This window comes from Vidua chalybeata, chromosome 8, assembly GCF_026979565.1.
Source record: "Vidua chalybeata isolate OUT-0048 chromosome 8, bVidCha1 merged haplotype, whole genome shotgun sequence".
Lineage (NCBI taxonomy): Eukaryota > Metazoa > Chordata > Aves > Passeriformes > Viduidae > Vidua > Vidua chalybeata.
Genome location: NC_071537.1, coordinates 5,797,947 through 5,814,597, shown reverse-complemented (window position 1 = coordinate 5,814,597; position 16,651 = coordinate 5,797,947). Strand labels below are relative to the sequence as shown.

At 48.2% G+C, this 16,651-nt stretch overlaps 2 protein-coding genes across 2 annotated transcripts in view; one reads left to right on the top strand and one right to left on the bottom strand.

Annotated features, from left to right (window-relative positions):
- Positions 1-58: 58 nt before the first annotated feature.
- PRDX3 (peroxiredoxin 3) lies at positions 59-5,341 on the bottom strand. Its single transcript, XM_053948578.1, has 7 exons — positions 5,263-5,341; positions 5,111-5,186; positions 4,886-5,027; positions 4,015-4,150; positions 1,719-1,822; positions 728-893; positions 59-251 (listed from the first exon to the last, which is right to left on the bottom strand). The coding sequence occupies exons 1-7, from the start codon at positions 5,296-5,298 to the stop codon at positions 198-200; spliced, it is 714 nt and encodes a 237-aa protein (XP_053804553.1). The 5' UTR covers positions 5,299-5,341; the 3' UTR covers positions 59-197.
- A 7,217-nt stretch (positions 5,342-12,558) lies between these two features.
- Positions 12,559-16,651, top strand: part of GRK5 (G protein-coupled receptor kinase 5) — a 148,362-nt gene continuing 144,269 nt past the window's right edge. Inside the window, exon 1 of the mRNA XM_053949551.1 lies at positions 12,559-12,697. Coding sequence (XP_053805526.1) covers positions 12,646-12,697 — 52 coding nt within the window. The 5' untranslated portion in view covers positions 12,559-12,645. The remainder of the gene's footprint in view (positions 12,698-16,651) is intronic.

The following is a 16,651-nucleotide window of genomic DNA, read 5'->3' as shown; positions in this document are numbered from 1 at the left end:
GTTGCAGAAGGCAGGGGGAAAGCCTTAGTTTTACCCTTTTTAAAGCAAGACAAGGGAGTCAGTAAGTATTTCAGCATTTAATTTCTTCTTAAACATGAGGAAATGAGAGCTTTTATTTTTATTATTAATTTTTACAATTACAGCTGTTTTCCTAATGTCTTCAGTGGAGACCTATTCACTCAAACATATTTGAGTGTTTATTTATGCACTTTTTCAAAATATTCTTTGGAACCTTCTGGGCTTGGTTTGATCTGTCAAGAAAAGAAAGTTAAGTTATTACTTGGAGCAGGTAGGATAACAAAATAGATTTGACACTTAATCCAAGCAAATCCATGCATACTTGATAAAAATAGTAATCTGTTTCTGCACTTGGTTGAAAGACAAAAGCCTAGATCATGTACAGCTCATACTTGAAAATTTTAAGTGTAAACCACATTTTTCCTGTTAAATTACAATGCATGAAGTAAGTAAAAAATCTGAACTCAGTTAATGGAGAGTCCAAGTCAAATTTGGAGTTTTGAACACAATTTGCATCTCCTACAAGGAAACCAGTAACGTTCTTCACACTTACTATCAGACAAACAGACTGAACTGGCCCAACCGGTGACAGCTTTGTGTTCAGGCAACGGGCACAGACCCAGCGAAGCACCTCACAGCCCAGTGTGCCAGCCCTCCAGACAAGCACAACCTTCGGGAGGACGACACCCAGCCCTGAGCAGGCACTCACCGTTGGGGAGTCTGGAGTCCAGTTGGCCGGGCACACCTCTCCGTGCGTCTCCACGAACTGGAAGGCCTTGACCAGGCGCAGCGTCTCGTCCACGCTGCGCCCCACGGGCAGGTCGTTGACGCTCAGGTGCTTGATGACCCCGTTTGGGTCAATGATGAACAGACCTCTGCAATGGAGCAGCACTTCAGGGAAGGCAAATCAGTTTCCAAGGCCAAACACAAGGAACTGGGTGCACAATTTCAGCAAGGTAGTTACTCCTAGTGACATGCATCAGTTAGGAGTGGAACTGCAGCATTTGGTATCTTGTTTGTTAGCAGAGTGATCCACTGCTCTGGTACTGTGAATTTACAAAGTATGTATGGAGACTATTCAATCCAGGCAGAGAGAGCAAACGGAGAACTCAGTGTTCCACCTGTACTTCAAAACTGAAAGATGGCATCCTGCCCATGGATGGCCATTTCATTGATTTCTGGTCAAATCTGTAGGTGCTGAGTGAAAAGCTGCTTGTGCATTATGCTACTAAATTAAATCCCCTTGCATACAAGTATTTGTGAAAATCAAAGTCCCAATCTTACCATACTAATTAACTTCATCTCTCAGTAAACAAATGCCAAAAGTTCCTGATCCAAAGAAATGAGGAACTGAAAGTCTCCACAAGATTCCTACCCAATCCACTGTTTCTCAGGGACTACTATGGAAAAAAAAAAAAATCAGAAACTGTCCTTCTATGCTGCTCCTTTTCCTTAGGGACATGGAGTTCTCCCCCTCTCTCAGAGCAGAAGAGCTTTTCCCTCACACATTTTCAGAGAGGCCTGGAGCCATTCTCAGCTTCATGGCCAAAATGACCAGGTGCCCTTTTCCATGGATCCAGCCATCCTGCAGCAGAAGACATCTCACAGTCTTCACCTGATGCCATTTCCCCACAGGAGGGGACAGTGTGCCTTATGTTGGTTACACTGGGCTGTGCCACAGCACAGCAGTCAAGCCTTACCTCAGTGCTATGCCAGGTCCTTCCAGCAGCACCCCATAATCACGGGAGATCTGTTTTGTGAGGTCTGACAGAACTGGAATATTCATTTTGCCCAAACCGCCGCTCTAGAGAACAGACAAAGATTTCACTTGGTTACAAAATGCTCCCTAGGATCATCCTTCCTGAGCTGCTGGATTCCATGTTCTTGAGGGCACAGTAACAACTAAACACAACCAACGCATCTGCTCCATGAAAGGAACCAGCTGCGTGTGGTGTTGTTTGGGTTTGCTTTGTTTGTTTTAAAGTAGTCAGGAAAGGTTTTTTTCTTTAGAAAGTGAAATTTCTTTTGCACTGAGCATTTTAGAATTGCTGATTTCGGTGGTAAGAGGCTACCAATGGCAACAGCCATACATTTCCAGAAAAACTTCCTTTGTATCCTATTCAGGAGCTTTGAATAGAAAAATTTCTACTGCGTATTTAAGTGTTCAGAATTAAATAGGATGAACATGGTAGGGAAGGAAGGAAACAAACCTATGAACAAACAAACTTTGGAGCACACATCTGATGAGGAACAGCTGAGAGAGCTGAGGATCTTTAGCCTGGAGAAAAGGAGATTCAGGGGTGACCTTATCACTCCCTACAACTACTTAAAAGTGGGTGTAGCTAGGTGGGGGTAAGCCTCTTCTCCCAGGTATCAAGGGACAGGACAAAAGTAAATGATGTCAAGTCGCACCAGGGGAGGTTTATATCAAACATTATCAATAATTTCTTCACAGAAAGGATTGTCAGGCATTGGAACAGGCTTCCCAGGGCATGGGAAAAAAATATGTGGATGTGGCACTTGAGGACATGGTTAGTGGTGAACATGGTGATATGGTGGTGGTGAGTTCATCATCATCATGAGACTTCATGATCCTAGAGGTCTTTTCCAGCCTTAACAATTCTATGATTCCAAACACAATGCTCTTACCAACACACTAAGTTTGTCAGAGTTCTGCTGCTCTGTTCAGTGTACGTGGTTTTTTTTTTTTTCGTTTTGCCTCTCACAAATCAATTTAAATACTATTTGAAGAGTCAAACAGGATTTCTTTCAGTTTTGCCACAGACTGAGACTGCAAGAGACATAAGCTCTCTAACCTTGAAACAAGGCTGGAGTTTGTTAGCTTTGCTATTCTTGGCATCATCAGTGAATCACTGTGTAATCTCAGCCACTCAGACCCTGATCCTGCAAACTCTTGTCTGCAACAGAGTTCCCTACACAGAGCTTTGAGCACAGACGTCAGACAAACCAAGGCTTCAGCTTCTCTGCGTGTCAGTTTCCTGCCTGTGCCACCATGGAATTCTTGCCACCCTGTGCAGGGTGTTTTGAGTTGGGCTCGATGATCCTTGTGGGTCCTTTCCAACTCATCTGTGCATCTGTAAAACACTGTGCACGACTGACATACCCTGAACACCTTTGGCATAAAGCTGGGAAGTCAGGCCACAGTCACATTGCTGAGCTTTGAACAAAGCATGCAGAAAAGAAATACTCTTGACAGGCTCACCCAAGGTGTATTAAATGCAGCAAACTTTCCTCCCTCCCCTGCATGTTCCAGAAGGCACCCAGCCTGCAGCACTACTGCAGGCTGCTGTCCCACAGACTGGGACTGATGGCACAGGTGCTTCTGCACCTTCCTGGGACACTTGTGGTTCTCTACAGCTACCTAAACCAGGGAGATGCTTTATGTCACCAAAAGCAGGTATTTTTGTATGTATCTGAAAGAGGCTCCTCTCCAGGAAAAGGCTTTCTTTCCCTAAAGAAAACCAAAAACCTCCATTTGTACTGCAAGAGTGGAACAGCAAGTTCTCACACCAAGTGAGACTTAATGATAAAAGTGCTTCAATAAACTGGTGGTTCCTCTGCTTCCAACCTGAAGCCACCACTTTGGGTAATTGTTAACAGTAACGACTGAACAGCTGCTGCTCCTTTTCTGTGATAGTTTTTGTGCATTATCAGCTGTCACAGCCACTTTGGGACAGTAACATGTAAACTGAGGAGTTGTCTTTTGAGATAAATGTACAAGGATACAAAGTTATCAACAAGGCTATCATTACAGCAAAACAAGTTAAAAACCCAAGCCAGATAATTACGAAAAAAAACCAAAAGATAGAGGTCAGAATTATGTCATCAAATGTAGAAGCTGATTGCACACGACTTTAGGAAATCTACTAAAAATCAGCATTGGCACAATTATTTATTCAACTTCTCTTCTCTGGAGCTTTTGTGAAAAGAAACCAAACCACCACAGAAAGCCCCAAAAAGATACTCAGTTCCTACCTTTCGTGGTGTGTTTATCCAGGCCAGATGAGTAAAATGAGAGTCCACCGAAACTGCCACCACTTCACAGTTCACATCACGAAATTCTTTTGCTTTGTTGCTGAAAGCCACAATTTCCGTGGGGCAGACAAAGGTGCTGGTGGGAAGACAGATCAGGCTGTAATAATTCTGCCATCTTCTCTAGAGAAGACTCTCATGTCTGTTTCTAGGCACTAATGAAGCAGAACATTTCCTTTCGACTGATAATTCTAGTCATGTTTCCTGCTAAATATTAATTTCAGTCTCAAACCAACAGTCACAGCCACACAGCTGGTACACCAGTTCCCATCTCTAGTTCTAGACAGATTCCTTACAAAGATGGAGAAACTATCTCTGCTAGAGACTCTCTGGACAGAGTTTTTGGAAACTACAACAGATAAGTATGAAGGTTAAACCCTTCTCCATGTGCCCACATGCACCAAGATACTCTTGGCAATTCAAGTCTTCTGAGCAGACTGACCCCCATCTTATAATGTTTTGCCCTGAAGCTGTTTAGCTGCAGTTCTGCTGGCCTTGCTTCTTCAAGGACAGTCTGCAAGGCAGTCCCAAATTGCAAGGCAATGCCCTCACCCCTGGGATCTGACTGTACCAGGAACCACAGACACCTCCCGATGCAGGCCCTGCAGCTGGAAGATGCTCTCCAGCCACCCTATTCACAGCTGTAACACACAATCCCCGTGTGCCCCCAGTCTTATCACTCACGCTCTAGAAACAGGCACCTCTGCCCTGCAAGACTGGCTCAAATCGAACAAAACCAGAACGACCTGCAGCGCTTGCGATGACCTTCAGCAGGACAGAAGGCCCACCGGGAAGGGGAGAAACCCGCACTCACAAGTCCAGGGGGTAGAAGAACAGAACCAGGTATTTCCCCTTGAAATCATCTAGGCTCAGCTCCTTGAACTCTCCGTTAACGACGGCCGTTCCCTTGAAGGACGGGGCGTGCTGGGTCACCGCCGCGGCGAACCGCGAGGAGCCTGCGGAGGGGAGAACGCAGAGCTGCGGGCCGGGCCCGGGGGCGCTCCCGGGGCGCGTTCCCCGCCCGTCCTCCCGCACTTACCGAGGCTGAAGGGGCGGCGGGCGCAGGCCGGGGGCCGTGCCGTCCCTCTCCTCCCGGCGGCGGCAGCCACGGGCACCTGCGGGGACAGAGAGGGTCAGGGCGGCAGCCGGGCCGGGCCGGGCGGGCAGGCCCGCGGGCGGTCCCTCACTCACCGCGGCGCGGAGCAGCCTGCCCAGCGCGGCGGCCATGTCGAGCGGCGGGCGGAGCGGGGCGGGCCGCCGGGGGCGGGAACCCCAGAGGGGCGGTGAGGGACGCACAGGCGCGGAAGCACGGAATCGATGGGCTTGGGAAAGGCTTCTCGCGGCGTGCAGTCCGGCCTGTGGGCGAACACCACCGGGTCAAGCAGACCATGGCACGGAGGGCCACGCTCAGTCTTTCCTTGAAGACCTTCAGGGACCGTGACTCCAACACCTCCCTGGGCAGCCCATTCCAATGTCTAATCACCCTTTCTGCGAAGCAGTTCTTCCCAATTTCCAAACTAAACCTCCCCACGCACAGCTTGAGGCATGTCCTCTTGTCTTGCCATTTGTTACTTGGGAGCAGAGCCCGAGCCCTCCTGTCAGGGAGTTGTGGAGAGTGATAAGGTTCACCCTGAGCCTCTTCCAGGCTAAACACCCCCAGCTCCTTCGCCTGCTTCTTGCAGGACTTGTGCTCCAGACCCTTCCCCAGCTCCGTTCGCTTCTCTGGACCTGCTCCAGCACCCCAATTTCCTTCCAGAACTGCGGGCCCAGAGCTGGGCACAGCACTCGAGGTGCGGCCTCACCAGTGCCACATCCCCGGCGCTGTGCCCGGCCTCGCAGGGGTGAGTGGTGTTTGCTGTGTGCTGATACAGCCTGGCTTGTGCTCAGAAACCTTCCACATACACGCTTACAACTGGCTCTGACTTTGTTGAACTCACTTGGATTATAGTTACAGAATCACAGAATATTCTCAGTTGGAAGGAATACACAAGGGTTATCAAAGTCCATCTCCTGACCCTGCACAACAGGAGTCACACCATGTGCCTGAGAGCATTGTCCAAACACTTATTGAACTCTCTCAGGCTTGGTGCTGTGCCCACTTCCCTCGGGAGCTCGTTCCAGCACCCAATCACCCTCTGTTTTTTCTAAAACCTGATGGTTTTTCTAATATACAACCTAAACCTCTTCTGACTCAACTTCAGGCCATTCCCTCAGGTCCTGTCACTGATCACCACAGAGCAGAGATCAGTGTCTGCCCCCTCCTCTTCCTCTCACAAAGTTGTAGACTGCAATGTGTTGTCCCCTCAGTCTTCTCCAGGCTGAACAGACCAGGTGCCCTCAGCCGCTCCTCATACAGCATCCCCTCAAGGCCCTTCACCATCTTCGCAGCTCCTAGCTTCTTTCTTTGTGTTCCTTCATCTAAACAATTAAACCAAGCTGAACCCAGTTTCCCTTCTGGTTTTAATAACTTCTAGTTACTAAAGTTGAACTGGGATGAACTCAATGAATGCTAAATCTATGCTTCTGAACTTATTCCTGGTACTGATCCATCTGCATGGTCCAGTCACCGTTGTAATAGTGAATCTCTGAGCCTTCAAAAGAGGGAGGATTGTGTTCAACCTGCCTGTTAGAGTTGACAACTAGCTGGTATTAACTCCCTACTATGCCTAGGAATTGTTTGGGGCAGTATTAGTTGGTGTTGTCCAAAAGTGTGCTTAGACCTTTCTGGGCACTTAACATCATGGCAAATTTCAGTCACTGGCACCTTGAATTTATTAATCCAGATGTAGCCAATGACAGCTGGAAATGTGGCTCTGAAAATCTTCTCAAAAAAGAAAGTAATTCCTAGCAGAGCGGCCAGAATAATGTTATCTACTCAAAACATGAAAGTGGAAGGGAGTAAACAATTTGTACATTAGAAAGTATGTCAGGTAGAGTGTGGGTGAGCTGTGCCCTAGTCTGCAGCCTTGGATTAGGAGAGGGAAGGAGCAATTGTGGAGATTGTGACCAGAGTAGAGGTGTGGGAGGTCTTTGTGCTGCTGCAAGCAGAGCAGTGAGCAGTGAAGCTGAGCCTGGGACACCTGTGGAGCAGTGGCTGTAGGTGGAGAGCAGCAAGCCCATCAGCCATTACCTGGGCTGATTCTTTCCAGAGCAGTGCAGGATGGCATGGCCAGGTCTGAAACCTGGCACAGAGATGTGCTCACCCAGAGGAGTGCCCTGGGGCTGGGCAGCAAACTGTGTGCCCAGGAGTGGCTGGGTTCCTTTCCCTCAGGTGTGGGAGCTGCATTGTGGCAGCCAGAAAAAGGCTGTTGCTCGGATTTCCTGAGGATGGCTGTCTCATCCACAGATGATTATTCACAAAACTTCTAAGTTGATGTATTCTAAACCAATGCCCTTCCCCCCATCCCCGGAAAGTTATATTTGTTTAAAACTCTTTGTTTAAACTCTTGGCTTGCAGGTGGGGAAATATTGCTCATGCTTTGTCATGGAGGCAGTGTAACTCAGCTTCTCAGACTTCTGTGCAAAAGCTTGAACTACTGCCATTTAATTGGGGGTATTTTCCATTTTGCTTTTGCAAAATGAGCATCCCCACAATCTGAAGATGAACCTTGTCACTGCCAAAGTGCACCTGATAAAAGTTGTTCCATTTTCCTCAGCTCTGGATCTGGCACAGGCTTGAGCAGCTGCTAAACCTGGTTCTTATTGACATCCAAAGCTCAAAATCAATCTACCGAGTGATACCATAGGCACATCTTTTTTCAAATCTTGTTGGTTGTCTCCTTTGCTGTCTTTAAGTCTGATTCAAATTGACATGTGAAGTTGGTGAAAAACTCTCCAGGGATTTCAGCAGGCTTTAAGGAGAAGTTGGTATACAAGGTACAGAGAAGTCCATAAGGCACTTGAATAGATAATGAGAGATATGAATGTTCTTTTTGGTTAGGATACTTATCTGCCTGCTCCCATTTTGTGCCTCTCTTTTCCTATCTGAGAATAGTTAACTATGTCTTTCTGGTGAAAAACTACAAGATCGGTTGTTAAAAAATACAGATAATGCTTGTGTGTTGTTTCCATTATTGTTTTGTAAGTGTTAGATTTTAAAGAGCTCTTTGAAAGATCATCGTTCACACAACAGAATTTTAGGGGAAAAGTGGCTGTTTCTCTCTACACTTGATAAAAGGGATAAGCAAATCCCAAATGGGAACTGCTGCTGTGGATCACTGAGTGGCAAATACTGTGCAGAGTATGGGATACATATATCTGTTTGTTTAAGAGTAAAATCTGCTCATCTTCTAGAAGGTTATGTTATTCCATGTGCTCAAATGTTGTAACAATCATTTGTCATCTACCATGAGGAAATAGGTAACTGAAAAAGAGGCTGGGAAATGGGAAAAATCAACAGAGGCGTAAACATTTCTATCTAAACCAAAGCAAAAAGTTGGCTTAGGCAACACGATGCATCACCCCGTGACTGTTGGTAGATGGCAGCCTCTGTCCTTGCACACAGGGGCGCTGGAAAAATATTCCAGCTGCCTGCAAACGCTCTCACAGGCCTGTGTGCTCCCACCTGCTGATACCCAAGCTCAGCAGGAGGAGAAAGAATTTGCCCGTTCGTAGCAATAAGTTCCAGAAGCAATCCCAAGCACAATCCAGCTTAGGGCTAATCATGAACGGGCTTTACTGCATTAATTAAGTGTTAGAACATGGATTTAGGAGATAGCTGCTGTTAGGGTATGTTTCCAGTTGATAAGTATAGGCAAAAGCCTTTCTGACACCTGGTCCAGCGGGGGTCTTATCCTTCGCTGTCGAGGCGGCCGTGCTGAGGCTGAGCAGTTTTTCTCTGGAGCCAGGATAAAACTGGGTGTGTTGCTGCTGTGTTTCTGGCTGGAGCTGTGCGAGCCCACCCTGCCGATGACTCATCCTTCGAGTGGCTCAGAATATCACACTGTGCCTCGCTGCTTCCCTGTTCCTATTACACTGATGCATTTGGGTCTCGCTCGGTGTCGGCGTTTCATTTACAAACCTCGCTTTTCCCATAAAGGAAAGATGGCTGCCAGTCCTGCTTTACCCTGATGTTCAGCACTTTTAGGTTTTTAGGAGCCTCTCCTGAATAACTTCAGATGGAAATTTTAAAGCACATTTTTAAAGCACCTTAGAAAGTACATTTTTTAGCATATGAATTTTTTTTTGGTAGCCTCTTCTTTTTTTTTTTTTTTTTCTCCTTCCAATACTGGTTGCTTCTGCATATGATTCAGACTAAATTTTCCTTTTCTCATTCAAATGTTGAATCAGGATATTTCGGCCAGCAAAAGAGTCCTGTGTTCCTTCCCTGCATTCCTTCTCTGCCACCCTGTCTTTGAGTCCACGTATTTCAGCACCATTTTACAAGAGTGAATAGAGTCAGATAAACAGAGGAACAGATTTACATGTCTCCTGTTTCCTTCTCCCTCTGTCACAGAGAACCTGACTGTTCCATTAAATCAGGTGGGGACATAGCTTGAAATTAAAGGACTTGTGTCGCCACAAGAGAAAATGAATATAAATAAATCTACCTCTTCCTGATTTTTTTTGTTGGTTTTGTGAACCACTTGTTCCAGGTGACATGAGAATGAAGATGCTGACAGCTGTGAAGCACTCATGAGGTAAGAGTCCAAATGCTGCAGTAGGTTTTGCAAAAGCCAACTGATAGACTTTTCTGTGCAGTGGAACTTGCTCTGGCAACACATGGGGAGCCACATCCATGAAAGGGGCCATCCATCTCAGACCCCTTTGTCATATATCAGGGGTTTAATCAGGCTTAAAAAATGCAGTAGAAAAGAGAGATGCAGTGAGGACTAATCACTTTGATTTTGTTTTTCAAAGTAGTGCTACTGCGTGCTAGGGAACACACCTCCTTCCATGTCCTAGTGCCCCACAGTGAGTCAGATTTATTAGAAACAAGAGGGGCTTTGTTAGTTAACATAAGAATATTGACAAAAAAACCCTTCCATTGGTCTTCCCCATAGGCATGGAGTCAGATCGCTGCTCTCCATGTAGATGTGTAAGTCAGACACACATTGCAGACCCTCAGCAGCCCAGTAGCAGAGCTCAGCTACCCCCGCTCCCTGCACTCAGCCACATTTAAGTTATGTGGCTGCCTCTGGTCCACTTCAACGCCCAGCCACGCAGCCGAGCTGGAATAACCCCTGTGTCACAGCACACACGCTGCTGCCGGGCTGTCCCTGCTCCTGCGGGAGCTGGGTGAGCGTGCCTCTGGCGCCAGGATCGTGGAGCCTGCGGGAGCTGCGCCGCTCATGAACGCTAGGTAGCTCCGTGGGATTTCCAAACTCCAGACAGATCTGTCGTAACTCTTTTGATAAATAGGTTTGCCCTTTCAAGAATTAGATATTTGAAACTATACAGGACAATATCAGCGTGCTGGAGTCATGCTTTTGTCCCACAGGGCAACACTGTGGGTGACTCCACATATCTCGAGGTACATACAGATATTAGATAAGAGGAGCAGTAGAGCTGTTGGGTGCACATGCTGATTTCCAGTGCAACTCATACTCGAGCTCTTCAAGATCTGCCCTCTTCATTCAGGCACCTCTATAAAAATAACTCACCAAACACAGTCAGTGCTCCCTGAGGAGTCTCCCATGAAGGTAAATCCCACCGATCAGTCTCATCCTGAGGTGCAGAAGAAACAGCAATATGCCAGTGCTGCTGCAGTGAGTGGTGCTTCACAAAGTGGGCACTTAGACACACGCCTTCATTTGTCCTCTGGAGAGAGGAGTTGCTTGTAGCATTAAAAACATTCTGTATAATAAAAATTCTGTCTTCCACCGACCATCAGCCTTGTTGCGATGTTTGCATTGTCCTTCTGATGATCATTAGTGGGAGGCTGGGCAGGGATGTGGAGTGCACTTAGAACTGAGCATAATCTGGTCTGTTTACATCAGTGCTTGCACAGAAGAGTTCAAACAACAAGCAGGGCAGATGCTCCTTAGGAACCTCATCTCTGTGCTAAGGCTCTGGTTTCCAGGAAGCAATTTCTCCCTCAAGAATTATTTAATCAGAGAAAAATCTTCCGGTACTTACAGACACAACTGCTGCTGTATAGAACTTGTATTACAAAGAAAGTAACCACAACATGGAATGGCTCTGAAAGCTGAATGTTTTTCTGAAGCGACAGGAGAGAAAGGCTGTGGAAGATTGCGCATAGCAGTGCCACCTGCTATGCAAAATAACTTTCAAAGGTCAAACCTTTGACACTTAATCAGGTACAAAAGGCATTTATTGTAGCAATTTTACCCCCAAGGCATTATTCATTAAATGCATTTCTCATCTATTTCCTATGTTCAGAAAATGTGTTCTAGGCAGTCTGCAAGCTCTGCTATTGCAGGCCATTTCTGTGTGGCTGTGGAAAGAAACAAATTGGTACAATAAAAAAAAAAAAGAAGAAGAAGAAAAGAGTAGTATCTATGCTCCACTTACAAGAAAGTGCATGTTAATTTGATTTGCTTCATGTGGATTTAATCAATGCAAATATAGATAGAGGAAGAGTGTCAGTGAGAGTAATGGGTCGTTTTTATTTCTGTTTCATTGCTTGACCTGATGAATCGATCTACCCCGTTGCTAGGAAAATCAGAATCATGCTGACATGAGCATCTGTCCTATGTAGACAGGAGAGAGTTTATGTTGTAATCTAGTGCTTAAAATTCACAAACTTTCCACAAGTGGCTGATGCTTCACACAGTTCCTTACAAGGATGAAAACAATGGTGTGGCGGAAGAGATGGGGTTCCCTCGGGTTCTTCTGTAGGGGCTTTTGAGATCCCGAGAAAGGCGAGAAGCCTCGTCCCGAGGAGAAGGCGGGGGGGCGGAAGACATCTGCCGGGTGTCGGCGACCCCTTCCCACGAGTGTGGGCACCTGCGGAGGGGTGACAAGCACGAAGAGCCGGCCGGGGAGCCCTGGGGACCGCGGGAAGGACAAGCGGAGCCCCGGGCCGCCGCCGCGGGATGGAGCGCGGCACCAGGGCTGCGCCGGAGCCAGGACCGCGGGAGCCCCGAGCATCGCACCGCGCATCCCCGGCGGCGAACACCCATCCCCGCCGCCCGGGACGCTCTGGCCAGCCCCTGTCCGTGCCCCTGCCCGTGCTCTCCCCCTCCCCGAGGCGGACAGTGACCGTCCCTCCCTGGGGACCCTGCGCGGCTGCGGAGCCGGCGCCAGGTGCGGCGGGGCCGCCCCAGGACTACACGTCCCGGCGTGCCCGGCCCGGCGGGGCCGGCGCCTGCGCGGGGCTGCGGGGCCGCTCCGCGGTGCCACACCCCCGAGGGAGGGAGGCAGGAGCGCCCGAGCCCTCAAACCACCGGGGGAGCCGGCGGGGCGGAGGATGGAGTAGCGGGGCGCGGCGGAGCAGGCAGTGCGGGGAGCGCCGCCTCCGCCCGGGGAGCGCGGGGGAGCGGGCGGGCAGGCGGGGATGATGCGCGGGGGGACAGCGCGCTAGGGGCAGGAGGCGGGTGGTCGCCCGGAGACTCCGCACCTCGGAGTGACGTCCTGCTGCAGTGCCGCTGCCTGCGCTGCCCGAGCTCGTCAATGGAGCTGGAAAACATCGTTGCCAACACCGTTTTGCTGAAAGCCAGGGAAGGTGAGAGAGCGGCGGGAGGGGAGAGGGGGCTGGAGCATCCTTGTCGCAGTCGCCCCTCCGCGGAGCGATGCCCGCGGGATGCGGGCGGGCACCGGAGGGGATGCGCGCCGGTCCCGCCGGCGGTGGTTCTCGGGGTGCCATGTGGCTGTGCCGGCGTTGGAAACGGCTTGTTTGAGACGGAGCCCCGGTGAAAAGGAAAATACCGCTGTTTTTCCCTGTGCGCGGGGGTTTGGGAAAGGAAGTGAATGAGATTGCAGAGATTACAATATTCACCCATCTCTTCCTTCCCCCTTCCCGCCTCCCCCCCTCAAATCTGGTCCCACAGATTGTGCTATTTCAGCGTCTATTGTTAAAGGTCAGCTGCAGATGCATTCATTCAAAAGGGCTTAGCAAATCTGCAAATAGCTTTCCGCGCCGTGTGGTGAGACCGGCAGGATCGTATCGCTTCCCCGTACAGTCATTGCCTTATTCGGCGTTATTAGGTGAGATCATGTTGCTGCAAACATGCCCATTGTTGAGAGCGTGTTTGTCCCCAGCCGGAGCCGGACGGAGGGGCTGGGGGCTCAGCCTCCGCCCGCGGGTGGCGCGGGGGTCTCCGAGCGGGGGCTGTCCCCCGCGGCCGCCGCCGCGCTGGGGCGGCGGGGATGCTCCGGGCGAAGCCGGAGCCGCGGGCGCGGAGCCGCCGCTGCCCGGCGCGGGGCGCCCTGCAAAGACGCTCGGCTGCCGGCTGCGGCGGGGGCTCCCGGCAGCATCCCCGTCCCGACCCCGCGGGCTCGCAGAACCGAGCCCCGACAACCACCGGTGGATCGGGCTCCCGGGGCATTCTTTCCCCGCGTCGGGAGCGGACGCGGTTTCCTCTCCCCGCGCGGGCGGAAATCCTCCCGCGGCTGCGGGGCGCGGAGCCGGGCGCCGGGCACGGCGGGGCCGAGGCTCGGGGCTCCCCGCGGAGCCCCGTCCGCCCGGGAGCATCCCTCCGGCTGGAGCGGGAGCGCCTCGCACAAGCAACACGTCTCACGGCTGCGGCATCGCTGCCAAGACGCGATCGCCTTCTGTCTGCTCCAACCCATTTTTATGTTTCTGTTTATTTACTTGCTTGCTGCTTAAAATAAGGCATTTTTCCAAGCCCTTGGTCAGAGTTTCTTCCCTGAAAGCACTTGCTGGACCAGGCGTTATTAGGTGCGGTACAACCTGCAGGCTGTTCTCCGCTGTCCGCCGGAGCGCTGGAGCTGCCTGCGAGCGAGGCTGGGCACCGCTTGGGTGGGCTTCAGCTTCTGAAGTTGTGGAACTACGAGTAAAGCAGCGTTCATTTTGTAAGAGAGATCATTGAAATAGTCTGCCCCTGGAGCGATCCTTTTGCTGGGAAAATAACTCAAATTGTAAAGTAGTGTTTATATAACTCACAGGCTGTTGAACTTTTGAGGCTTAGCTAAAGAGTAAAGTCCTGAGATCATCCCCAAAAAAGCTCTACAAATAATAAGGGCAAAGGTGTTCAGCAGATCAGTGAATTATAACTTTTTGACTTCTGATGGAGATTTTATATTCTGTTGTCATTTTTAATGTTGTTTAGGATGTAGTTGTTGCGACCAGTCACACAATGCTGGTTTAGATTTCAGTAGACTTTAGGAATACTTTACTTTAGAAATACTTTAAAGGACTGGTATTAATTACAGTTATTGTGTGTTGTTTACAGAGAGCTGATATTTTGCAAGTAATTTTAAATGTGCTGCTCAGTTTTATGGTCCTTTTCTACCATTCTCAGGAAGATGGTTACAGTCATGTTGCTTTATTGTGTTAGAGTTGCATTAAAGAAGCTGTTAGCTATAATCCAAATGGCAGAAATTTATCAAGATTTCCTCCAAACTACATTCCAAGTGTTCTTTAAATCATGTATGAACCTCCAACAACATATTTCAGAGGCCTGTTGCTAATTTATTTTAAAGCTTTTTTTTTTTTTTTTTTTTTTTTTTTTTTTTTTTTTTTTTTTTTTTTTTTTTAAAGGAAGAACAAGGGCAAATGATGTACCTGGCAACAGAGCCACAAGTACTATTGCTGTATGAGATAGGTTGCCACACTTCAGTCATTGTTGCAAGCTGCTGTGAGTAAAGTTGTTTTAAAATTTGCAGCAAGTAATGTGGGTGGCTTTCATTGCAGATGAAGAAGGCAGACACCACATGTAAGACCAAGAGTTAAAATATTGAAGATTACGGTATCTAAAACAAAAACAAGTTTGTTCCAGGTTCTGCAGACTCCATCTATAGGTTTAGCTGGGTGAACGTGTAGCCTAAGCCAAGTAAGTGCTTGTGTGTTTCCACTTGTGAAGTCAAAATTAAAAGGTGTATTAGCTCAATCGCGTGCTGGTTGGTGCCTGCAGTGTGGTCCTTAATGTTAGGAGAAGAAAAATGATGGAACCACTCTGCAAATGTCAGTAAAGGCAGAAGTTTTGTCAGAATTGCACAAGGAACACAAACCTACTCTCAGTAGCAAAGGGAATGTCAAGGAGAGGTTTAGGTAGAGCTGCAGTGTGAAATCCAGCAGTGAGGACGTTTGAGGGAGTCAGAAGTAGGGCTGAGTGGCCACCACAAATGTTTTATAACAAATATTGGTTTAAATTTTGCAACTCTTTTGCTCTGGCCTTGATAGCTTTTTTTTTTTTTTTCCCTGTAGTCCCTTGTCTAAGTTCCTTCACCCCTGATGTAAAGTGAGCTTTCTAGCTGAAATACCAGGGGGCAAGTTTTATAACTGCTACACAAATACTTGCACTTAAATCCTGATGATCACAATGAGAAGCACACCCAGAATTAACTGATGCCATGTGATACATGAGTAATCTTATTAGAGCAACAAAAAGAGTAAATGTGGTTCACATACAAAAATGCATTTCAGTGAATAATTTTGAGCAGAGAATAAATTTCAGGAAATTGTAATATTTTTGCAGAATATGAAGGTTTTGACACAAAATTACACATAAGTTACTTGTTATACTCAGAAGTCTGTCAGTTTGAACATGTAAGAATGGAGATTTACTGCATTTGAAAGTCCATTCATTATTTATTAGGAGTAAATTTACGCTTTTTCCTCAACTGTAATTTCTCATTTCTTGAATGCAAAGTCCCATTTCACAAATCACTAATCTCTTTTCAGACTGAACAGAAAATACATCTGGTTTAATTATAGGAACCAAATAGGTATTTGGGAACTATCTAGTATTGCCTGGAGAGAAGAATAAGCTAAAAAGGGAAGACAAGAAAGATGAGACTCATAAAAAGAAAATCAAAACAATAACGATTGTGCTCATTTTGGGTTGAGTAAGAACCCCAGATTATGAGGTGATAAAACATTTATCTGGATCTTCATGGCATCATAGAATGGTTGGGTTGGAAGGGACATTAAAGTTCCACCCCCTGCCATGGGCAGGGACACCTTGCACCATCCCAGGCTGCTCCAAGCCCTGTCCAGCCTGGCCTTGGACACTGCCAGGGACTGGGATCCACAGCTTCTCTTGCACCCTCTGTCAGGGCCTCCCTACCCTCACAGGGAGCAATTCCTTCCCAAGATCCCATCTAACCCTGCCCTCTGGCAGTCTAAAGCCATTTCACTGACCTTTCTTTTCATCAGCCTTCGTGTTCCTGAGTCTCAGCAGTGGTGGCTGAGGCTCAGAACCAGCCGGCCGTGAGCGCTGGAGATCCACCACGCTGCCAGCAACCAGTCCAGGCTGGGCAGTGAGTCCCAGGTCACCTTCCAAATTTGTGGTTGTTTGACAGAGGGCATCATCAGAGACAAGGAGCCAGGAGAGACCAAGAACTGAGTGTCCCAAGGTCTCAGAGGAACTTTAACAATCCTAATCTGGAATTTCAATTGTATCCACAGAGTCTTGAATCTACCCTTGCCTGTAAAAAGCAATAAGCCGCTAAAATACAAGACTTTCAAAGAGGACAGTGTTTGTAATACAATACT

Bases quoted from the DNA above. Each gene is read 5' to 3' on its own strand.
- PRDX3 (XM_053948578.1), bottom strand. From the start codon at position 5,298: ATGGCCGCCGCGCTGGGCAGGCTGCTCCGCGCCGCG. The intron at 4,151-4,885 runs GTGAGTGCGGGT...TCTTCCCACCAG, and splicing joins TTCTTCTACCCCCTGGACTT to CACCTTTGTCTGCCCCACGG. The intron at 1,823-4,014 runs GTAGGAACTGAG...TCTGTTCTCTAG, and splicing joins GGATAAACACACCACGAAAG to AGCGGCGGTTTGGGCAAAAT.